Source organism: Ambystoma mexicanum, chromosome 9, assembly GCF_040938575.1.
Source record: "Ambystoma mexicanum isolate Mex_15411 chromosome 9, UKY_AmexF1_1, whole genome shotgun sequence".
NCBI lineage: Eukaryota > Metazoa > Chordata > Amphibia > Caudata > Ambystomatidae > Ambystoma > Ambystoma mexicanum.
In genome coordinates, this window is record NC_090931.1 from 243,966,236 (window position 1) to 243,991,400 (window position 25,165).

Genomic DNA, 25,165 nt, shown 5'->3' on the forward strand with positions numbered 1-25,165 from the left:
CTTACCAATTGTGTGATTTTAGGCACATCACTGTATCTCCATGTGCCTGAAACTGTAAATAGGGATACTGTAGATAAGCAAAACCCAGCGGTACAGCGTGGCATCCAATACTGTCCAATTGCATGTGCTCAGCCCCATCACATACTTCCTCCTATAGTCCATTCATACTCAACTAGATGTCAGGCACCATGCTAGCCCAAGCAGAGCAGCACCCCAGGTTGAAGATGCTCCCACTAAAATACATGTTTTTTGTAAACACCCTTTTCTGCGTCATGGTGATAGGCACGCTGCTTTACGTCAAGAAACCCCAAAGTACAATTTTCAAAAACCCTAAAAGAAAATTCATGAATGCTCGGTCTCTTGCATTATTTTCGTTCTCCTCCTATCTTCTATAGTTCTAACACGTACATCTTTCATAGGCTCTCCTAGTTCTCCTTCTTAGGTCTTCTCCATGCTTAGCTGAGAATGTTCTCTGATACCCTGCCCAACCCATTGATAAAATGTCCTCCTCCTTTTCCCCCGTCACCTCCCAACATTAGAATTCCCGAGAATTGGGGTCTCATCCAAGCTAATGATAAGATTCCTTTGGGTGGACATTGTTTTCAAGATCTGACCAATGAAAGTGCTTGAAGATGCCCATATCGGAACATTTATAGGCACATGCTTGACACCGAAGTACTTTCCACTCTACTCTTGCTTCGCTTTCTAAGTTAGGTGTAGACATGACCACCTAGATCAGAGTTAGCCAAGAGATCATCCTACATAGGTTTTGGCCCACAACCCCCATGATCCCTCTGCGTACAATGACTATGCTGTCTGGGGCTGTTTGAAGTTGTAGGCCAACCCCGGAGAAGGTTGACAAGTTGAATACCCCGGACCTAGATCATTTAAATGGCTAACATGCATAACATTAGAAATGGTGAAGATAAAACAACTGTGAAGGTGTGAAATAACATTGAAGAGCTAATCAGATGAACCGGGAGATGAAAAATATGCAGATGCAAAACAATCAAGTCATGTGTTTAACAACATATAGACAAAGCTATTGGACGCTGGCAATCTCCTCTTCCAGCTCTGGTCAACCGCTGCCCCACCGCCATCACTTATGTTTATGCCACCCATTGGCTTTCTAATGTACCTCACTTAAAGCATTCTAAGGCGGATTATGGACCGCATGCCCCCCTTCTCACATTAATAAATGGAAGACAGAATAAATAAATAAAGCAATAGGCAATACATACATCTTGGCGGATTAAACACTTGGATTACGAAATGTCCACAGTGTGATTCAAATGCAGAACAACATGTGGGCCGGGAGTCGTAACAGAGATGAATTGGCCAGTTTGCTAGCATGTATTTGGCCAACCTGTGGGTCAATAATTGGTCACCTTCTGGGTCAGGTTTCTGACAACTCGTGGATCAGAATTTCCTGAACATACAAGTCAGAACCAGCACAAAATGTGCATGTAAAGAGAAGACTAACATGTGAGTGAATGGATGGCCAAAATATGGGCCAGGATCTGGTCAACTGGTAGGTTACGATCCTGCAAAAAAACAGGTGTGTGTTTGTGTGTGAGTAAGGAGGACATGAAAATGTGAGTGAATGGATAGGCAGCACATGGGTAGAAAGAAATGTCTGAGCAAGGAAATAGAGATGCCACCAAGACTAGGGCAATACATTGATGGTCATAGGATGGCCTGCAACTAATCTATGTGAGGGCCAAAACATCATTGGAAACTGACACACATGGGGAGCAAGCACTGGCCAGCATATGAGCCAGTAGCTGATTAACATGTGATCAAGGGTTGGCCAAAATGTTGCCACAGAGATGGATAACACATAAGTGAGGAATTGGCTAACAGATGGAATGAAAAGCGGCTAATCTATAGGTAGGGATCATGCTGACATTTCCATCAGGTTCTGGATGGATAACACGCAATCAAGACATTTCAGAAGAAAGAAATGGTCCAGAAACAGACCATCAAATTGCCCTAAAAATTACCAAACCTTGGCCCACGAGATGGGCAAGAAAAGTGCTAGAAAATATTCAAAGTAAGGGCCAGGAGATACCCAGATAATGTACAGGATGTGGTCAAATAATGGGCAGTTAACTTGTCAACACATGGGTGATGAAACTGTCAATGCATGGGCCAGGGGAAGACTTGCATGTGGGCCAAGAGGTGACTAAGATGTAGGTCAAGAAATGGTGCACTTATGGATCGTGGGATGGCCAACATATTGTTTAGGAGATGATCAACACATAAGGTGTTCTTTAGCTCTGTACCCTCATTCATTTAAAGTCAAGCAGATCTAAATATATTGCAACCTTTTTCTGTTTGCCATTGGGGACTTAGGTCTCCGCCAGGATAGCTGGTGGATAGCTCATGGGCAACGTCCCGGGAGGATAGCTCAGGGGCAACGTGCTCGCCTTGGAAGCAAGATGAAAGAGAGCAACACAGGTTCAATCCCCGGGTCCGTGCTTAGAAACCTATGGGTATAAAGCATGTCATAAATAACCTATCATATCATATATCACCACTGGGGTGGCTCCTGATGTTTTTAGGACAGGGAGAACTGCAATGAGGAGTATGTGGCTGCTGGGACCAGAGTGGCATGCAGATATTTTTGGGGAATCCTTGGACAGCTAGAGTCTCCTGTGCCACAGTCTGGCAATTGCCAGTGTCTGAAGATGATGCTACCGTAGAGCGGCTCAGACCCATCTTGGGAGTCTTGAGTTTCTCTGCTCAGATCTGAACAGTGTGATAGGCAGGATATTGCACAGCAAGAGGGAAGATGGATTCTCTGCATATACTTAGGCAGCACTCAGAAAAGAGAAATAGAAACACCTGAGGATTAATTGAAGTCCTATTGGACATGATTTATGCCAATCTATCCAAAATACTAATCTACTTATAATAAAAGGCCAGATGTATGTTTGTCTGATGCCATCATGCACAGTAGAGGCTGCTTGAATGCACAGAATGCCAGAGCATTCTAGAGGGAACGGTTGCCTCAGGATATACAGTGGTCCAATGTGCATAGCTTTGCCTGCTGTCACCGCTAGAGGGAGCTGTAGGCTTAGGATATATAGTGGTTTTACTGTGTCAATGAAAACCAGCACTTTTGCCTGTGTGCACGGGCCTGTACACTAGTTAAGCATATAATTGGATACTTCAGTCAGTTGTTCAGCTTCAGTGCTATGCCAGTATGGTGGTTGTGTGATCAGACATTGCTCAGCATTCTTGAACGTTGTGTTGTCAATGGTGTTTCATTATACACAATGCTTTACAAGTATTCTTATGGGACCAGTTTTCCCCCAATCGTCTTCCATCCCTTACGTATATAATTTCAATGAAGGTGTAGCATGTTTAGTGGTCTTATTCTACATTTTCTTAATTCGTCTTGAATTTGGGGGCAGCGATTCATGAAAATTGTAGTCATATTGCATGCACATTATTGGAAAGTGCTGCGATGAGGGCACCAGGCCTCAGAAGCTATTCCAGAATCTAAATCTATGGCCTACAACTACTACCATTGCTCCATTTGATTACAGGCAGGTGCACACTGCTAATGGATTTAAAATAAATGTAATGCAAGTGGTCTTGTATAGCACACTTCTGTTAATAATGTCAGCCTCACTTTGTGTGGCTGTGTAAAAATAAGGGGTGGAGGGCAGCGTTAGTGGGATAGTGGGGAAGGCAGGTAGAGAACAGCTGTGCCGTTGCGAGTTCAGGTCGGAAACACCCATTACCTGTGTGCCGATGTGGGTTCTCCTGTGTTCAGCATGGGGTTCAAGACACTGTAAGGGCAGCACAAGAGTTTAATAGAGCCTCATTGGATGCATTGGGTGTCCACAGAACGCGTATGCCTTAACCCACACAATCTAAGTGCACTCACTTGGATTACTGCAATCCCCTCTACTCATCTCAGCCTGCCTATCTTTTGGATCTACTACAGGTGTTGAAAAACACTGCGACACGGGCTGTTCTTGGGCTCTCCTCCGGTGACCATGTCACATCAGGAATGCATAGGCTTCACTGGTTCCCGGTGACCCAGCGATTCGAGTTCAAGGCGATGTGCCTAGTCCACCGTGCCCTTAACAGGCAAGGCCATGTTGGCTTGCAGCCAAAATTATCTCGCTATGTGCCGGCACGGCCATTTCGCTCCTCCTCGGACATCTGGATATTACTTCCAAGAATCCGCCGGGTTAGGCGCTAAAGCTTTTTCTGTCGCAGCTGCTCAATCAAGGAATAGGCTTCCTCTGAAACTGCAAAGTACTACTGACCACCTGGCCCTTATGATATGATATGGTATTCATAACACACCTATACACAAATGTTTCAAGGCGCGACGAGGCAAGGGGTGGGGACAGAGGGAGGACAGAGACGACGATCTTCCCAGGCCAAGTGACATTGAGTTTGCGCAAGTGCAGGCGAGAGGAGAGGGGAAAAGTGCAAGGGGAAACGGGAGGGGGCAGTGCTGTACGCGGGATCAAAACAATAAGAAGTGCGGCCAGCGGGAGGCTGGTGCAGTGGTAAGTGCAGACAGCAGGTGTCCAAAAGTGCAGGAAGGGGGGCTGTAGGTTTACAGATACAGACCCAAAGTGCAAGGGTTGCCGGGAGGCACTGCGGGTGTGCAACTGGGCGGGCAGGGACCTGGGCCCGAGGTCAGAGGGTAGGCCAGGTGACCAGTGCAGTTTCAGACAGGAAATCAGAGGAGAGGAAGAGAGAAGGCAGAAGCAAAGAGGAAGGTCTTGAGGTGCTTCCGGAACTGGAGATGGTTCTCCTCAAGTTTCAGAGAGGCAGAGAGGCTGTTCCAGAGGGAGGTCCAGCCAAAGTAAGAGATCTACCACCAACTTGTTGCTTGGAGAAGCGACTGACCCTGAGTGAGTTGGAGGTGGAGGAGCGAAGAACTTGAGTAGGAAGGTATTTACGAAGAGAGAGTTGGAAGTATTGAGGCCCAGGCCCCTGAAGGCCTTATGGACAATGCAGAGGGCCATGAACTTAATCCTCACAGCCACTGGGAGCCAATGCAGAGATATCAGTGCTGGAGAGATACAGTCCCTGGGCTTGAGTCCAAGGACAAGTCTTGCAGTACTGTTCTGGATGAGTTGCAGAGGGCGTAGAGTAGAAGCAGGCAAAAGGTGGGAGCATCTGCTTCAAGGTGGGAAAGGGGGACTCCTCGGTACCTAAGCTGGGTGCCCCTGAGTACACGGCGCACGCAGGCCAATCCCAATGGCATTCTGCTAGAAAAAAATCCTTGTTTGTCTGTAAATGGGGGAAATGTGGCCGGCCAACTCCAGAAGATGTTGGAGGGAACATCCAAACATGTAGATCCCTTTCCCATCCTATGAACAAGTGGGGGGACAAGTGGGGACACCTTTGTCTATGCAAATCGACGAGGTAGGCCTAGTGCCCACAGGCTGCCAATATAGTACCGTTCTTGTCGAACTCTGCATCTAAAAGAAACTGGTTTTGTCACTGGTGGATTCTGTTGGGAAGGGACTGAGCAAGGGGGATCTACAGCACACCCAAGAACATGAGAAAAACCCTCTAAATTCAATGGCAGAAGTCAGACTGCCATCTTCTGAAACAAGCCCCAGTGAGAGTATAATGACTACAGCCTTCAACATCACTAGGGGTGGAACGGGGGTGAAGTGGTCGCCCACCAGGAACAGCTTGAGCATGAGCTCCACATTTGTAATGGTACCTCTGGCTAAATGGCTCCTGTTTATAAAGGATTCCCTTGACCATAACCATCGTGGGGATGGTCTAAAGCTATCTCTCTTGACTCTGTGGCAAAATATCAGCTTGGATGCTGCTAGAGTGCCCAGGTCCAAACCTATAAGTGAGAATGCAGGAAGAAACATAGACTAAGCCCACATCACCCCACCACCCCCAATGTAAAAGTGGATAGGCAAATATCACTCTAAACAGGAGGGTCTTCATATTTGCATAGGGTCCCCAAACTGGCATGCAATGCTCGTGAATCTATGGAAGCATTGGTCAACAAATGTATATATTGGATCCGGGCAACGAGGGGATATCTCTTTGCTACACAAGACCAATTTCAGAGTTGTACCAGGGTTTTTCAGCAGGGGAGTAATACCCTTGACACTATTTGAATTGTCTTTAGGGATTCATGCTCGCCTAGAGGTATACTGAGTTGTTTGGCAAAATACCAATCCCCGGGAATTACTGTGATTGAACCCAGTGGCTAGCATTGTGAATGTCCCTGGGAGGCCAGTGCTCTTCGGATCGAATGCCATACCAATTTGGAAAATGTCTATGGCTGACACCCCTTGGTTGAGCCCCCACTAGAATCTGATTCATTGAGAGCCGATGCCTCCATCCCCTGTTACCTTGCTACCAACCGAGTTCTGTCTTCATAGATCACATTTGGATCTTTGGGTTTCCATTTATTTAAACTGAGTGATTGATGTTTGAATATTTTCAATGTTTTACATGTTTCGTGCAAAACCTGTATGTCTTATCGCCGAAATAAAGTTACTGACAGTTTCCAGATGTTCATATGGGGGTATCCTCACAAAGCCACCCAGATCTAGAACCAAGCATGCCTTATTAGAAAACTAGTGATCTGCCCTCATGCACACACCCCTAGATAATCTGGCTGCGTGTACACCTGCCTGTCTGTCTGTAAACATAAAGCATGGCAGAGTGGAATCTTATCCTCTACGCATTCAGGTCCCAAATGACTGAACGGTCTACAGAAGGGACTAGCATCTTTCATCTATGCTTTCTTTTTTATTTTGCTGTGTTACCTCTTCACTACCCCTGTTCCTGGAGTACTTACTGTGAGGTTTGTTAACAATGTTATGAGGCTGGTACTGATCAATTTAACACCACTACAGGACCTGCATTGAGTGAATGTGTTGGGTGAGCGGGAAGATCATTCTATAAGTAACAGAAAGGCAAATTAATACAAAATGAATCTGGATTAGATAAACACATTAGATGCACATGTAAGAGTTAGCCATCTTCATGAGAGTTAAACTAAAGACCTTTTGGTGATTAAATGCAGCATGTTAGCGCGGGTCCAATGAATTTAAATTGTACTTGGCTTACCTCACCGCGGTCGCCTGTTGTCCTGCTCCGTCCTGACCCGTGACCTCTTGAACCTGTTGACCCCCTTGAAGACGAACTTCCTGTTGTGGAACAATTGCTTGATATTTGACCTCTTGACAGGAAGTTGGGCTTACTGTATGGAATGACTTCCTCATCTAAGAAAAAAGTTATACCTCATGAATAAAACATTCTCTCTGTAGAAGAACATGGCACTCTTCCCAATAGTGTTACACGTTATTACAGTGAGCTAAATCAACATGAATACATCACGATTAAACATGTGTGACTTTCTGTGAAGTCATATTTTTTATGTGAGTTACGTGAAGTGAATAGGGCCTAGTTCAGTTCTGATGCATCTGTAAAACAATGTCTTTGCATGCATAAGGGCGCAAGAAGAACTGGGTTGCCCCTGGATTCTGATTCCAACATGACCGTTGACACATGATGTCATGCCTCGAAGAATTCAGAAATATTCTTAATTTGTTTTGTGGGTACACTCTGAATGTACTATAGTTTGCTGGCAGTATTGGACCAATATTGGTTATTTTACTCCACATTCGATATCTCACTCCAATTTTGACATGGCAAGTGCACTGATGCATGCATGTTGGGAGTGCATGATGGGAAATGCAGAGATGTCTCAGAACTGAGGAAGAATGTGTGCTGTATTGGCACATTTATGAATACAGTGGTTGTCATGACGGTGTACAGGTCATAAAAGAAACCATTCTTACAAAACTGAACATGTTATATGTTTCAATTAAATGTCACTTTTACTAGTGACCAGAACAGATGTGGAATACCCAAAGTGTTATGCTTACTATTAAAAAACGATTTGGTATTTCAGCCTCTAAGTAGGCATGGACAGGGTGAAGAGACCAGGGGAAGTGGATCAATAGTTGAAAAGTCAGATATAGTCAGCAAACAAGGTTTCACGTAAACAAGTAGTCTGCAACATGTAGCTGTCCAGATGTATTGAACTATGACTCTCATGATACCTCACATTGACTATGATGTATAGGACGGCTGGGAATTGTAGTCCAAAACATCGAGTGCGCCAAAGGTTGCAAACCACTGGCATGCACAGAGAGGATGTGCAGTAGATCTCAATAGGAATGGATTTAGAAGGAAAAAAAACACCACTTATATAACAAGAAACGGGACAATAATCTATGCACATTTTAGAATAAAAACAAGTGAAGCATCAAAGTTATGAAACCAAAATTATCAAAATTTAGCATTTTTAAATGAAATTGTTTTTATTTAATAGTTAAAAAGGCACACAAGGTCCTAGCAGATATCCATGATAAAAATACAAGCACTTTCATCAGAGACTTAGAGAGGGCTTCATCATGTAGACTGCAAAAATAAGACCCACATGACCAGGTTAGCCATGTTCCACTTAAAGCGCCTAGGCTGAGATAAGGTAGGAATCCTACAAAATCCACATGCATGAGAAATAATGTTTCTTATGTGAAAAGTGCAAGCATTGAAAATAAAGGGGCAATTCATAGGGACCTGTTGAAACCTAGCTGGGAATCCGAGTAAAGAAAACCTCAAAATCTTTATTTACAATGTCCAAACCTACATCTACAACAGCCTTTTAGGATCACTGATCCATGTGCAATTATAGGAGCTTGTAGGCCTCTTATGCAACCTTATCTAGATGACAGCTTTCTCTTATACAATCTTATCAATTTGACACCTTTCCATAGGCCAAATTGGCCTCAGAAGGAGCATAACAGCCTTGTGCTACTTTATTCAATATGAAATTATAGCAAAGTGATGTGACTGCACAGAATCTACAGTGGAGCAGAAAACACAGAAGCATGGATTAGTGGGAGCTGGCCCGTTTGGACTTTGGACGACTGCTAAAGATCGGATTGAAGAAGCAATGCCATTTACAAGCACAAGTGGGTAGAGAAGGTGACAGAGTTGGTTGGTGTTTCGATGGGACTGTCAACAGGGAGTCTTTCACAAAACAATCCTGTTGCATTAGGATCCGCCCATTGGCCATAGATGATATTCTACCTTCTCGCTGCTGCTGGGGATGTGGACCTGGGGCTGTCCGGTGATTATGCCCTTGCCCCATCCGCCTCTCTGCTGAAAGCCCAGAACCGGCATCCCTTTCCAGCGATGTGGCGCTGCAGTCTAACCGCATTCCATTGGCTTGTGAAGAACAGCCAGGCGCGTCGGCTGGAGGAGGCTCAGGAGGTGGTGGAAGATCTAAAAAAGAACAACATCCACTTTCATTTGTGGGTTTAGGAAGCAGGATAAACTAATAGAATGTGATTAGGCAGGTTTTCTATATTTATCTGTGAGTAAAAAACCTCGACCCTGCTGTTATGGGAATAAACAGTATGGGATGGCTAGGCTACGGGAATTTTCTTTTGTGAAAATTGAAGAATGAATCAGGTTTATCATTCGCTAAATTTGCTATTTCACCATGATTCTTAAGAATTGAAAATCACTTTTTATTTGCCAAATCAGTGTTTTTGTTACACATTGTTTGTCTTAATAAAATCAATTCATCATTTTTTTAAAGACTATCTTCTTTTTCAACAAACTGAATTGTTCTATAAAGAATTGCTTTTCTATAATGAATCAACATATTTTGCAAAAATAAAGGCGGCATTGCGGATTATTCGCCATCCTTCATCGTAATAACACAGTGACAAATTGTTCGATTATTGATGCCATATTATGTTCCTATTTTGAATTATTTTTGCTATGGTAAACCTCTGTGCTTGGTCAGATGTTGGTGACATAGTAGATGCTGTGTGCAATTGAATACAGGGGAAATTGGTGATGTGAGCTCTACCACTGCCACAGAGGTGAAGCTGATGTCATCAAGGATTCCATTAATTTACCCAACACTTCACAGCCAAACACACATGGATTCTGTTCCAAACATGATCAGTATTTGGATTCTGCATTCATTTCTAACAACGGCTTTAAGTGGAGTAAGAAATCGAGGGGGGCCCTCATCTGGGGGGCAAGGCTCGTGGGGTGGGCGTGGCCTAAAAAAGTACACAAACCATAGTAAGGTATGAAAACAAATGTAGAAATGTATGTAAGCATTTATTTGTATGCACACCTCACTGTGGTTTGTGTAGTATGCAAGCCATCTTTAATAAATATAGAAATGTTTTACTTATTTCTATGTTTATAAAAGATGGCTAGAAAAGTACAAAAATCATAGTAAGGTATACACATAAATATATAAAAGCTTACATTTATATATTTGTTTGAGTGACTTACTATGGGTTGTGTACTTCAAGATCTCTTGAAAAGTACAAAAACCATAGTAAGGTACGCACACAAATATATAACTTTTATATATTTGTGCGCATACCTTATGGTTTGCGTACTTTTCAAATCATCTTTTTTAAACATTTCTATTTTTATAAAAGATGGCTTGAAAAGTACACAATTCAATCTATCTTTTATAAAGCTTTGACGACGGACAAAGTCTGATGCGTCTTGGTCTGTCAGCAAAGCTTTGTAAAAGATGGCTTAAATGATGTAACTTTTCAATACATCTTTTACAAACCTCAAAATATGTCAAGGAATCCCCACGTTCACTGAGGGTTAAAGATGCCTTAGTGACCTGGGGCGGGAGGGGTGGACAAAGGGACAGTAACTTCCTCTGGTGAGCCCTTTGTGCGAGGGGTCACAGAGGAATTTACAGTGACTGAGAGAAGTGCCAGCCAGCCACAGCATAGCTGTGGCTGGCTGGCACTTCTGTCAGCTTGCCTTGCTTAATGGCGGTCGCAACTCCCAGCTGCGGTGGGATAATGTGTCTCACCAATTTTGTGGTGGGACGGGGGACGCCGGCAGGGCCCCGGCTCAGCCCCACTTTTTGGAGACCAGCCACAGTGTTGCCGTGGCTGGCTGGCACTTCTGTCATCTTGCCTCACTTAATGGCGGGTGCATCTCACGGCTGCGGCGGGATAATGTGTCCCGCCAATGTTGTGGTGGGACAGGGGGGTCCCGGCCCACTTAAAGCATTGCTTCTTGCCTGGTTCAGTTGTTGTGCCTGTCAAAAGGTTAGTATTTAGCGAAAATCTTGCACATGGTGTAGGGTTCTGTACAAGCATCCAGTCAACTCTCAATCCAATAGAGCTAGTGAGGATAGTGTACACTAGGGATGTAACGGTATAACGGTATACCGTTAAAGATACCGTGAACTACTCAATTGAACAATAATAACCGTCACATTGTTTATACCGGTATACCGTTTATACCGTTAAGTGTGCTTTTCAATCTGATTTGGAAAGGCTGCAGTAAGCAAGTGCTGCATAGTCTTGGCCTTGCACTGTTGGATGTGCCATCTGCCAAGTAGTTTCAGTTGGAGCAGTTATTAATGACATTGCATAAACCACACGTGCCTGACACAAAATCAATATGTTGGCAATAGGAAGAATAAATACAGTGCCAAGAAGGGAAAGGGTTTACTTTGGGTTGGCGACTTTGGGGTTTATATATTTATAATGGATAATGTTTGCTAAACATATGACAATGGGGTATTTGCCTGGTTCTATCATTGAATTTACATATAATAAGTCACATTGCGAAATTCACTCATCTCTATGAGTATTCCCTGCTGCCATACCAAAGGGTAACATGTCCGTGATTACATGAACACCTTTTGGCCCGCAAGTAAACTAAAGACTGTAACGTAAAGAGAGTGTGCGTGTGTGTGTGTATGCGCACAAGCTTATACTACCGTCAGCCTCCATTGATCTGTGGCATGCAGGTTATAAAGATGGCAACATGTTCATCTTCACCAGTAGCCAGTGGGGGAGCTAAAAGCCAAAATGACCACTTAAGAAAAGCTATTCCGTTTGCTTTGCCAGTCGCAGCAGGGCTCCCCCCCTCCTCCTCTCCACACGTGTGTTTGTGTTTGGTGGAAGCAAGGGGTGGCATTTCAGTGGAAAGTATGTTGAAAAGCCCAATTCTGGCCCTGGGTGCCTGGTTTTGTTTGTGATGATAAATCTGACAATTTATGACCTTTTAGAAAATATTTGTTAAGATTGGTTAACTCCAACTGCTATACCGCGATAACCATGATATACCGTCATTTGGCAAGAAGGTTTCATACCGTCATAAAACTAATACCGTGACACCCCTAGTGTACACACTTTGAAAATCCAGAGAGGGCCACCCACTAGACAAGCATAGCATAGACTAAAAAAGCACCTGAAATGTACACATGGATCTAGCCAGCTAGAGCCACAGGCTAGGGAGGGTCAATCCAAACATTGAGGCAAAGGGAAAGTTTGCAATGACTTCTGAAAAGATGCAAGGCCATTGACAAGTTATAAAAGAAGGCCAGAACCAGGTGAACTGTTGGCCCTCCAACTTGATATGATGTATCCTTTAGACAAAGTGTCATTTATTATTAGTACCCGTCGAGAGGGGTGTGGCAGCCTCCCAGCCAAAGGGGAGGCTCACAACTAGGGCCTTACCAGACGGTCCTCAGGGCTGGCGGCCACCATCTTCCCTCCCCGGGGAATCAGGTAAGTCTTTACCTTGCCCCTCGCCCATCCACAGAATTCCCCCCCCCCTCCCACCCCAACTTACCTTCTTTTCTGTCCATTGCAGGAGCAGACACGCTGGGAACACTTCTGTCCCCCAGCGTGTCTGCTCCCAATCTGCGACAGGCCGCCATTGAAAGGAAGAAGGACACATTGTCCCTTCTCTCCTTTCCATGGCAATCATTTTATTATTTACTTTTTTCCCAATTTTGTTAATGGCCGCCATGGAAATGGAGAAGGAATTACATGGAGTCCCTTCTCCCTTTCCATGGTGGCCATTTTGTTTGTGTACTTTTTCTCACTTATTTTCAATGGTCGCCAAGAAATGAGAAAATTGACTTTGTTTTCCCGTCCCAAGCAGCAATTTATTTTACATTTTTTGTTCCGAAACAACAGAGCATTTCAGAACAGATACAAAAAAATGCTTTTAGTACCCCGGTCTTACAGGCCGGGGTACTAATAGCAATAAGCCCCTCGCAGGGGGGGGGCATTACCACTTCAGATAATGCCCCAGAGCCTTCGTTAAGGCCCTCACTTTTCTCGGGCTTGTAACTATGGTCTCTGGGGCATTACCTGATGTGGTAATGCCCCCCCAGCGAGGGGCCTATTGCTTAATTAGCACCTGCATATGCATCTACACAGGTGCTAATGGCGACATGCCCCTCAGTGGCTGGGACTACCCACCTGCCACACTCGTTAAGAGACCCTCGCTGCGCTTGGGCCCTTAACTTGGGCGGTGGTCTGTTACCTACAGGGTGGGCCCGCTACCTCGTGGCATTTTGCCTCATTATACCCTTTGTACAAAAGGGTTGCTTGTTTAAAGCACGCCAATATGACGCAGTGCCGTCGCTTAGCGGGTTAAATATCTCAGGTGTTCAGCAATTGCTTCAGGGATCTGTCTATGCCCTACAGTCACCGGTCAAATCTCAGCAAGGATACCTTAATCTTTCAGCCTTAGAGACAATGATATATCGAATTCCATGAAATTGGGTAACGATGACAGCTATTATCACAGCGTTTAGAAGCCAGAGGAGCTATGATGGTGTGCGAGATAAAAATAGGATTTTATCATTAGATCGTCTAGGCGAAACCTATGTTCACATGGGACTCTTGAATTCTTTTCACTTAGGGTTTCTCCTCATTTCAAAGACAGAACCTAACGCTATTAAAATAAATAAAAGAAGTGTGCCCACGTCAATCATTTAAAAAATCTCAAAATAATATAAAAATCTAATACCTCTTTAGCTTCTCTCCTACAACTCTCCAATTAAATGTTCTAATGCCGTAGGGCTGTGACAATGAAAGGCACAGTACGTTCAACTTAAATATGCTCTTAAATACATTGTGATGAGAAGTGGACTTTGCTGGAAAATCACCCTGCAGGATGTCTGAGCCCCAAGTGGGAAATAAATGACACAAAGGCACAACTGCCCCGCAAGAGGGTTTTTCTTTCAGTCTGTGGGGATTGGTTCAATATCGCATTTCAAGCGCCTGCTCTGATGATTGTATCTCGCTTGCAGGCTGCAGAGGCGATAAAGGGCGGCCATTTTCCACTGCCTCCCCTCCCCTGCTTGAATGCCTGTCAATATCTCATTGACACAGGTTTCCAGCCATCGTCTCGAGTAACATTGTGCTTAAAACCCAGGCGCCGACCTAATAGAAGGCTCACACAAAAGCTGGCTTAGTGGTGCAGTTGGGAGAAGTGGGAAAATAAAGGCCCACACTGGGTTCCCCCACACAAAGGCTGCAGTCAGTGCCCCGCTCTGTTCTCGAGCACAGCGGGACAGGGGCCTTGCCGCACTCACCTCCCTGCTTCACTTCCCGTCGGTAGTGTCCGCCTTTGGACTTTTTCTTGGCTTTTGACTTCCGGCCCGGAGGGGTGTGCAGGCTCTCTGCTGGGACATGTCTTGTTTTACCTGGAGAAAGAGAGAAGGTGATGGGGGGCAGTTAGGTCACAACCAAGAGTATTGTCTGTCACTTAGTCGCCAAGGTTTTGGCAGTAGTGGCATGAAAGGAATGACCTCCCGTCACCTGGATGTGAAAAAGACCACTCTGTCGTTAAGCGATGCCATTCCAGCATTAATACAGACTGTCCCTTCTCAGTAGAGTCGCTCCCCCATTTTAGCAAATTATTACTCTCCCTAATGCCTTAACAAATGTACCACGGGGTGAAATGAGAAGTAATACACAAAGTTCTTGAGCCACATCCCTCAGACACTCAGCATCACAACCCTCCAGTGGTAGCGACTCGGCACCTCTCCCCCCAGCTACTCTGTGTCTGAGTATTAATATCGTACTAACCCCCATCCGGCAGACGCAAGTTAGACCACCTAGTAGTGACTCATTCTTTCCCCACTACTCCCTGCCTCTGCCCCTAACTACTCTGGACCGGCACTTGCTAAAACATACATCCGGCCTAGCATTCTTAACTCATACCGTGCAAACTTGCAACGTTACCCGGTCCCACAGATAAGTGTGTTACCAAGCACTTTTACTCCCTAGAATTAGGCAAATACTACACATTTCTTTTTTTAAAAGAGAATAAGAGTACTACCAACAAAAAATAGAAACAACAGACACATGACAGCCTACACCCTGCTACCACTCATACAGCTCCATGTGTGAAGAAGCTCGATTACTAAAAGATATCTGTATCAGACTTCAAATATATTTTGCTCGCCTAATAGACCATGCCAATTGAGGAAAGAATGACTTTTTGAATCCCTTAGAAAATCATATTGTATTCAACTTCAAACATTATGGAGTAAAATACTCTTCATCTTATCTGAAACTGTGGCTTAACAACTTGCAATTGACTGCTTGGTAGCCTACCGGGATATCTTGCTTGACATCACAGCGTCCATCAAGTGAATCAACACATACATAGAAACTTACTCTGCAAATGAACCACTTCCTCCACCACAGACTCTGCCCCTCACAGCGGCTAGTTCTAACTAAGCATCAAAAAAGCGGGCATAAGGGGGAGCCTCGCGATTCATGAGGAAGCCCCTAATGGTTCCCCTGACTTAGTTTGTATTTACCCCGGTCCCACGGTGCGGCTCAAGGGCAAAGGATCCAGGAGTGGCAGAAGACATGCCCCCACATTGCCAATGACCCCATGGACATCTCTTGCTCCTCTAGGGCACTCTTCTCCCATTCAGGGCTGCACGTGGAAGAAATAATTGCCCAGGCAAAACATACATTGTTGCACAATTCGTGACTTACAAGCTGCTGAAGGAGAACTTTAGGGTGCATTTATGGGAAAAGTGTTTTGAACAGTGCATTTTACTTTACATTGGACAGGAACATTGCTAATCTACCATCTTCACGGGGCACAACGTCATCATACTGGCCCACATTGAGTCACAAACTTAACCCAACAGCCCGTCGGGCATGCATTATTGTCCGATAGGGAAGTCCGGCCCAGCACCCAACTATGTTGAATGACTGCTGCTCTGCAGCATCTTGTTGCAAACATAAATGCTTCTCTGTAGAGCTCTCACATTCCTCCATACGGGCATTTCTTTAGATAGTGTTGTCTATGCAGAGTTTCTGCGACTGGATTGGCTAATCTAAGTGTCCTTCTTTTGGATTAGTTAGGCTTTTTTTTTCATTTACGTCACTCAATCATAAACAATACAGCAGCCCTAGTGGATGGATGCCAAGCAATGACGGAAAAATGTGTTAACTTTCAAAAACAGAAAATAGCAGCCTATCAGTATCAATTGAAATAGACACAATGAGGAGATAATTGATTTGAAAGAACATATGCCTGCAGTTGTCCGAAAAATCAGGCAAACAGTACTGTCTCGTCCCATGCTGCAGCCAGCCGCAACCACAGGGATTATACTTATACCCTCATTATATCTGGCGGTATTCAGAAAAATGTGGGTATCTGAATACTACTAATCTAGAATATAAAAGATAAAATGCTTAAAAAGTCAAATAAAAATCTAGAAAACACAACATCTCAAATTCGAAAATGCACAATAAACAGAAAAGGGTGAATTTTAAAGTAAACATCCAGAAGCTGGATAAAGGGGGGCAGATATGAAGCAACTTGTAACAGTAGTTTCAAGTGGGTGCCAGGAGAGCGTAAACATCAATATGAAGTTGGTTCGCACACCTTCAGATAGGTAAGCAGGGCAGATGTTAGGCCAACTATTATGTGTTCAAAACCCAAATCAACTTGATTAACAGATTTGCTTGAGTCTTTACCGGAGGTCTCCTTCCTTCCACAAAGGCGTTGGCCCATTGCATGCCAGTTCAGCTTTTCATTCCCTGGCCTGCTGCTCCCCGCTTGTCATGATGCCGACTGGGGGAGGTTTGCAATTGGAAATTACATACATATGGCTCTGGGGCTATTGTACCAAAATGTCACCCTCATTTGTGTGCCCCCGCAGTCACTGCGACTTTGGAGGTGCACAAAATGAGGGCAACATTTACTGTGCCCAAGCAGAGCTGGGGTTTGCAGGGGTGTCCCACGCTCTACCTGAGTGCAGTAACAGGGGTCATGGGTTGCGGGGGTCTCCCCCGCTTACCATTTCAGAAAGCAGGGGACACGTAAGAAATAAAAAAAGAAAAAAAGAAAAGCACCCTGCAGCGTCAGCTCCAACCCACGTTAGTGGGAGAAGCTGACATTGCAGATTGCGGGCGGCACACTTCTGCGTGTGCCACCCTAAAGGTAAGTGGAGTGGGGGGGTTGGGAGGAGTAATACAGGCCGGTGGAAACGGGCACACAGGTCAGTATGATCACTGCGCTGCGCTGTAACTGACGTCAGCATTTTCGGCCGTCGCAGTTATGGGTGGCACAGTGATCACATAGATCCGCTCTGGGCGTTATGTGAGGTTCAAGACTCTTGTGCATGCACTGCTTTGCCTCAGGGCATCCCTATAACTCTTAGTGTGCCTTCTCTTTACCATGCAGGGGCCTTTGCTCCAGTTCTAACCTGAACTTTAATATACTTGTTTCAATAAAATGTGAAAACAAATTTTAACCTTTTTTCACCCATGAATTTTTACTGTTCTATTGTGATGTACAAGATAACAATTCTATCAGTTTAAATTCACTGTTCTGCTTCTCAGATGTATGCATTCTTTTTTTTATTTTCAAGAGTTTCCCACAGAAACATTTCCTCGAAACCTTTTTAAGGACATGACTTGAACATGTTTTTCAAAAATGTGTTAAAATCTGTGTAAACCAATTACCCACATGTTTATCTACAACGCAAAACCCATAATGAGGGCCTGTGTCCACGGATCTGATACAGGTGCACTTTTAATGTCTTTAAGCCTCAGTGGAGTTTTTGAATTCAGACTCCTGTAGCAAAAGAATTAGCCAGACATTGGGCCTCATTCCGAGTGCGGCGGTAAGGGTTTAATGGCACCGTCGGTGCCGTTAACCCCTTACTGCCGCATTCCGAGGTCCCTTAGCGGGCCCCACTAAGGCCGGCTGGTAAAACTAGCCGTCCTTAGCGGGAGCCGCTAAGGGACCAGGGAGCTAATAACGGGCCCGTTATTTACGGGCCCGTTATTAGCTCCCTCCCCATTCCCATTGAGCCCTATGGGGGCTCGAATGGGAAAGGGGAAGGATTTTTTAAATGGGAACTTACCGGATCCTCCAAGGTTGGAATGACCCGGTAAATCCCCATTCAGAGAACCCGGACACAACTTTGGAGACAGCCATGGTGCTAATAGCACCATGGCTGCCTCCAAACTCCTAATGACCCCCATTATCTGAAAAGGTACCTCACTATTCTAATGATCTTTTGAATGGTTATATTTGCATTCATTCCATTCAGCAAAAAGAATTGAAAGGGCACATATGTAGCAGGGCAGCTTGAGTAAACATATTTGACAATTTCATGCTCAAATTGGATGCATGTCTTTCACTTCCCCTGCATTCACTTTACCATACATTCACTGAGTCACATTGATTTAACCATACCTTTACTCATCCTGTCTTTCACTTCCCCTAACATTCATTTCACCATTAACCATAGGGACAACCCTAATTCGCTGATGCTAGACCTTCGGGTTTGGTGATCATCCGTCATCGAATCTAGAATGTACTCAGAGGTCCGATAGAACAGAACCGGTTGTAACGGCACAATGAGAAGATGCCATCCAATAAACAATTGTAGACACATTGAGACACCTGAATGACTGTAGACCTGCAATCATTTAGCTCAGTAAAGTTTTGAAATCATACAACTTAATACCAATGACACTGCCAAGCAGGGAAAGATACGCTCAAGCCTGGTAACCACAACACACCCCTCACTAGACTGAGAATGTATCAACGAACTAAGGCTCCAAACCTCTAAAATAGATACAGCCACCGCAGCAGGCACTGAAAGGTTATCAGGAACAGGGGTCTCCCTCAAACCACACATACTAATATGCTCACTCTCTCCTCTACACCAACAAATAACAGAATACAGCTATACGCCTCGATCAATTCGGACAAGCTGCACACATACCTGAACACCTCAACTGGCTTTAGAACTCAGCTATACCCCACAAATAATTGGCCTAGCTGCACACATAATCTCACACACAAGCTGCACCACTGCCAGAATGCAGATATAGAGGTCATCTGGCCTCACTGCACACATTGCACTGCTCTCACACAACTACAGCACTATGTCTAGCATTAGAATGCAGCTGCACACAAATGAAACTACCCTGGCTGCCCGCATACCGAGTGCGCCCAAGCACTATCAACTACCCTACTTTCTCCACTGACCAGCACTGCAGCATTCAAACCACAGCACTTTGAGATCATGCCAATGAAAAAAAGGTGCTATACAAATGCCCCATAACATAACATTGCGGGGGAGTTCCCTTGCACCGCTTCTTTATTACCCCCTATTTCACCACCCATTCACACCTTCACCCCAACCCTAACCTTTAGCAAACCTTAACCACATGCATGGCCTGTGAAGATGCAGACGAAATAAAGGCATTGAAGAGTAAATGTATGACTAAGTAAATTTCGGACGCAGTGAAGGTAGAATCACTCAGCATAGGGAAAGTTTTCTGGGTGAAGTAAAGGCGGGATAACCTCAAATGATTTCAAATGAGTTTACAGCCTGGCATGACCGGCTCTATACAATACGTTCATTATGCGTGTCTTGAAATGTGAGCTCCGCAAAGCTGCTTTGGAAAAATAAGAAAGCGCAGCTGGAATTAATTAAGTGTTGAATGATCTGGCAAATGCTGGGCTGGTGTAGCTCAGATGTGAAGCTGCCATGTCTCTTGGAGTGGAATATCCTCATGTACTGCTGAATACCACAGGCCTGACTTGTGTTTGCACTTCAGTTCCTTTTGATGTTTGTTTCTTTTTCTGATAGCTAGTTCTTCATCTGGCACTGTGGATGTGTTAGTCACATAGAACATGTCAGACCAGTGAAGTGATGGTGAAAGGCGATCTCTTGCCAGAGCAGGCAGTAAGATCACTGCGAAAGTCATAGGCAAACAAACAAGTTTACTGAATCAGAAAATAATTTGTCATGTGACGTTCTGCAACTTATGCAGTTACCCCTGCAGCACCGCAGAATTAATTGTGAAGTGTTGAAAATACTTACGATCCTCATTAGGAGTTTGGCAGAAATTCTGCAGTAAATCCACCAAATTACTGCAAAACTACATTACCGCCCCTTGGTGCTGCAGATTTACCTCAGCATTACAAGTGGTGGTAGGGTGGCGTAAGTCCCTATTTTGGAGTCCATAAACCTCCATAAGCATTCAGTGGTATTACCATGGGTGGTAATTCCCGTGTGGAAATTCTGACGATTTTTGGTGAGTATTGGCAGTAAAGTGGCAGACTCATCTCCAGCTTGTAGCTGACAGTAAATCCTCCACTTGACCTCTAAGCCCGTAGTACGGCAGTGCTGTAATGTTCATTTCTAGAGGGCTCTCCAGTTTTTAGTGTGGAGTAAGTCAACGTTACTGAGAGTAACGCACCTGTGAATCAAACAGCTCCAACCAGCTGTAAACCCCAGACACGAATGTCTGGGGATGCTGTTGGTACTCTTGTTCAGAGGAGAATTGCCTAGCATTTCGGTGCTGGACTGCCCCAGGGCAGGAAAAAGACTGATATGTTTGGGATATTTCTTCTCTGTGAAAGATAGTGAGCTAAAGACTCTGGGTAAGTCTCTCGTAAGCAGGACTAATGTCTGGCAGCGGAACTCCCGTTGTTAATTTGCAGAGCTACTCACAATCCCTTCTTTATTAATCAAATGGTTGCATCCAGGAGTAATTTAGAGTTATTCATAATACCGTTTTTAAGAAATGAATAGCCCTCCCTGAAGTAAGTCAGGGTTACGCATAGTACCTTCTTTATAAATCAAACTGCCCTTTCTGGGGTTAAGTCAGGAGTAATTCAGAGTTACTCATAGAAAACTATTTTTGAATCAAACAGCCCTCTCTGGGATTATGTCAAGGGTAATTCAGAGTTACTCATAGAAACCTATTTATAAATCAGAAAACCCTCTCTGAAGTTAAGTCAGTAGTAATTCAGAGTTACCCATAGAAACCTATTTATGAATCAAACAGCCCTCTCTGGGTTTAAGTCAGGAGTAATTTAGAGTTACTCTTAGAAACCTATTTATGAATCAAACAGCCCTCTCTGGGGTTAAGTCAGGAATAATTCAGAGTTACTCCTAGAAGCCTATTTATGAATCAAACAGCCCTCTATGGGGTTAAGTCAGGAGTAATTCAGAGTTACTCAAAGAAACCCATTTATGAATTAAACACCCCTCTCTGGGTTTAAGTCAGGAGTAATTGACAGATACTCATAGCGCTGTTGTTGTTAATCAAATAGCTTGTGGTGACTGCTTAGCGATGCTTCAACTTAGGATCTCATTACGTATTTTAGGGCAAGAAGCACATACACGTGGCAAATTAAATACCAAACAATCTCCAACATATATCTACATGAAGAGACATGTGATGAAGCAAATGCAGTTTGTAGTAATTTGATTACATGTTGTACTGCATACCATCAAGCTCATATGAGGAGCCTGTGTTGAAGTATTAATCGCTAGATCGCTTCACTGTGACCGAGGTCCTTTGTGGCATCACTAAGTTTGACATCTCTGTGATGCTAGCAGCAAAGAAATGTCGCCACATTATGGCTCTCAAGAACACCCAGTACACTTTCTCAAAAGCAAAAAGGAAACTCTCTGCAAGCAATCAAGCAGGGCGTCGCCACAGTAGACACAGTTTCCAGTGATTTATTTGGGATTAATGAATCAGAGATTTGCATCCAGCGGTACCCCGCTTTGTCCACATTTCTTTGTTAAAGGAGATATCTAAGGGTGAAATGTAAACCTTTGGTATTTTCCTGTGCGGTTGTGTTGGTCTAGTCTTATATCTTTTAATGCAAATCTACTTCCGTTAGCCATACAACGAATCGATGAACTTCTCAAATAATTGATTAATCTGGGCTAATGCAGTGTGTTGACACAATAGAAGGCTGTAAAGGGCATTTGTTGATCTTTTCTGATGGTGAACATGGCTATAAAGTACTCACCTGCTCCAGGGGAGCTGACATTCTCGGCACTCAAAGCTGGCGTCTGGCTTAGGTTCCGCCTGTGCCCGTGCCTGGGAGTGTGACCTTCTGCCCCTTCCAATGGGGCATTTAGATTAGGATTCGATTGGGTAAGTGGGGGGCTTGGGACCCTCGCCAAAGGTACAGAGCCTGCAGCCAATCGCCTGAAAACAATCGAAACAACACAAAGAGTCAATGCGCATTGTAGTTGGATGTAAAGCATTTGTTTGACATGTGGATGACGCACATATTAGAAAGGCAATGGAAATTACTCGCAGCACTTGAGTTACTCTCCAATCTACAACAACAATCAGCAGCTTTTGGCCAATTCATCTCAGATCATACAATTGGGACAACCTTTATAAAACAATGTAAACTCTTGAAAAGGGACGTTTGGCCTATACACTCGGCATGCATACTGGCCTGCGTGAGCATAGCTTGACACTGCCACATGGTGCAAAGCACAGGTGGCTGGCTCATCACAGGCCCCAGGAGATGATAACTCACTATCCATTTCCTCAAAATACTAGGAACAAGCAAGATTCTTCTCTAAGTGCCCCTGTGTAACTGTCAAACTCCTCACCAGGAACTTGCTCGTCTTACAATATGTGGACACATCAAAAATTACATTGAATTCATCACTAACCTCATTCCAGCCATGGAGGCTTTGTGAAGAGAATTCACCTAATTTGCTGAATGGACCATGTTGGCCTAAAATGGACTTTCCTCGCGAATTGCACCTCAATCCTATTTATGCTTAGCATTACACCATCGTAAAAAGGTTTTTTTTAAGCAAAACACATCGATATGATACAATTTAAATTTCTTACATTTCTTTAAAAAGCTATTTTTTTGCACAATGTTAGGAAATAAAACAAATATTGGCGCCGGCCCCGACCTCTAGCCCAACATCCAGATCCATGAACTAGGCAGACAGACAGTTTGAAGGCCCAGAACCTTTGTAACTACCTTCCAGTTCTATGTCGTTTCCGCAGTGTATTTTCATCTCGGCACATATTTATTTTTTCCCTTCAGATGTATTGTTAGTTTTGTTTTATAAAGAAGGGTAACCCATCTGTACCTTTGACGGTTTGTCCGCCTTCTACTCTCCCCGACCCGCTGACTAACGGTTTCGATTGTGTGTGCTTAAGTTCTTTAAATGAAACATATTGAGCCTCATTCCGAGTTCGGAGGTAACCACGCCACTATTTGCGGCATGGCTGCCTCCGAACTCGTCCAAACTCCGGCCTGGTGAATGGAGTAATTACCGGTCCATTCCGAGGTCAGAGGGACCGGTAATTCCCCATTCACCAGGGCCATTCCCCATTCCCATTTGAGCCCCCATAAGGCTCAATGGGAAGGGGGAAGGCGGCAATAACGGTACCATAAATTACGGAACCATTATTGACCCCGGAGTCCCTTTGCAGGTCCCGTCCTTAACACCTGCTAAAAGCTAAAAGCAGGCGTTAAGGAAGGACCTGCAAAGGGAACTCGTAGTAAGGTGGTAAGGGTTTAACGGCACCAGTCTCGTTACCAGTGACTGTTAACCCTTACCGCCCTACTCGGAATGAGGCCCATTATGTTTATTCACTTTAATAAACCACTTTATTAGACCAGTTTCAGATTTATACCGCCATCATTGTTTTGTATATATACGCAGCACTTAGAATCAATAAAAATATGGTCATAAAACATGTAGTCGGATAAATGTGATTTGAAAACAAACCTGAAATACTATTATATCCTAATTGCTTGCTGCACCCTCCTGGCATTAATGTAATCCCTTAGAAACCCCCATTTGGCCACCGTAGTTAGGGTATCTGACTGACGCCTTTAAAGCTTTGGTTGGTTCACACCTAGATGTTATAATGCGTGCTTTGTGTACATTAAAAGCAAGAGGAAGTAAGCAATCAAATAATTCATTAACTTTGATATGCAACACAATGCAAAACTCTGGATTGTGAGCAACTTTACTTTGAACTTTAACATATTGTCATGATCCATATTTGTGCACACTGAAAGGCGCAGGAAAATCCCACACCCTGGACCGGGGTATTAATGTACCAAGGTATACTGAGATATTGTCCAGAGGACGTTTTTTTTAAATTTTTCAAGGTATCAAAATGTATTTACTGAGATACATCATTTTCCACAATGAATTAATCATCAATTAATGCACACATTAAATTACATAAATATTGCAGGAGAGCATAGTACACCGGGCTATAAAAAACATACACAACTATCATTCCTCAACAGTGAAACAATCCTTTACAACTCACATCAGTCAACCTCATTCAATCACAAATTGATAACAATTGAACCATACTGTTGGTACAATATATATGTAGTGGCACTTCACTAATTAACCCTACATAATCTTTGTCATTTCATCCACATTATATATGTATAAACACAATGATTGTCAGAAATGTGATCTGTTCCACGGGGTGGGTACATTCAACAGAAAATGTCTGATCCCATCCCCGGATGTTCTTCTCAACCGGTTTCGACGTTTGAAAGCAATTGGAACAACGTCTTCATCAGGAGAAACAATTAATAAAATACAACAATTGACTCCCAGGGTCGTATGCTCTCGATAACAAAACCCATAGGTATCACTCGAAATCAATTCAAGGGAATTCTATATCTCGAGCAAGGAACAGGAGATGTTCCAATGTTCGAATAAATATTGCAGTGTGTACAGCCACAATCGATGGTTGTGTTCATTCAGCTCAAAAGTGTTGGAATTCGAAGTTGTCAATGGATTGTACCTGTTTCTTGATCACACCTCAATCTCTCTTGTTTTCCGGGGTTGATTTTTGTGTCCTACAAACACCAATGTGGTGCTATAATCACAAATCTTTTCTAGAATGGGCGGCTGCTGTGTTTGAGGAAGCGAGGTCCGGCCAGAATGTGTTGTTCCAATTGCTTTCAAACGTCGAAACCGGTTGAGAAGAACATCAGGGGATGGGATCAGCCA

General features: G+C 44.0%; 1 protein-coding gene across 2 annotated transcripts in view; it reads right to left on the reverse strand.

Annotated features, from left to right (window-relative positions):
- Positions 1-25,165, reverse strand: part of ROBO3 (roundabout guidance receptor 3) — a 468,117-nt gene that overhangs the window by 41,403 nt on the left and 401,549 nt on the right. Inside the window, exons 24-27 of one of the 2 annotated variants that reach the window (XM_069614541.1) lie at positions 22,165-22,346; positions 14,432-14,542; positions 9,118-9,312; positions 7,087-7,241 (exon numbers count right to left, since the gene is read on the reverse strand). In XM_069614541.1, the coding sequence (XP_069470642.1) occupies positions 7,087-7,241; positions 9,118-9,312; positions 14,432-14,542; positions 22,165-22,346 (643 nt within the window). The remainder of the gene's footprint in view (positions 1-7,086; positions 7,242-9,117; positions 9,313-14,431; positions 14,543-22,164; positions 22,347-25,165) is intronic. The other variant, XM_069614542.1, reaches the window with a different exon arrangement.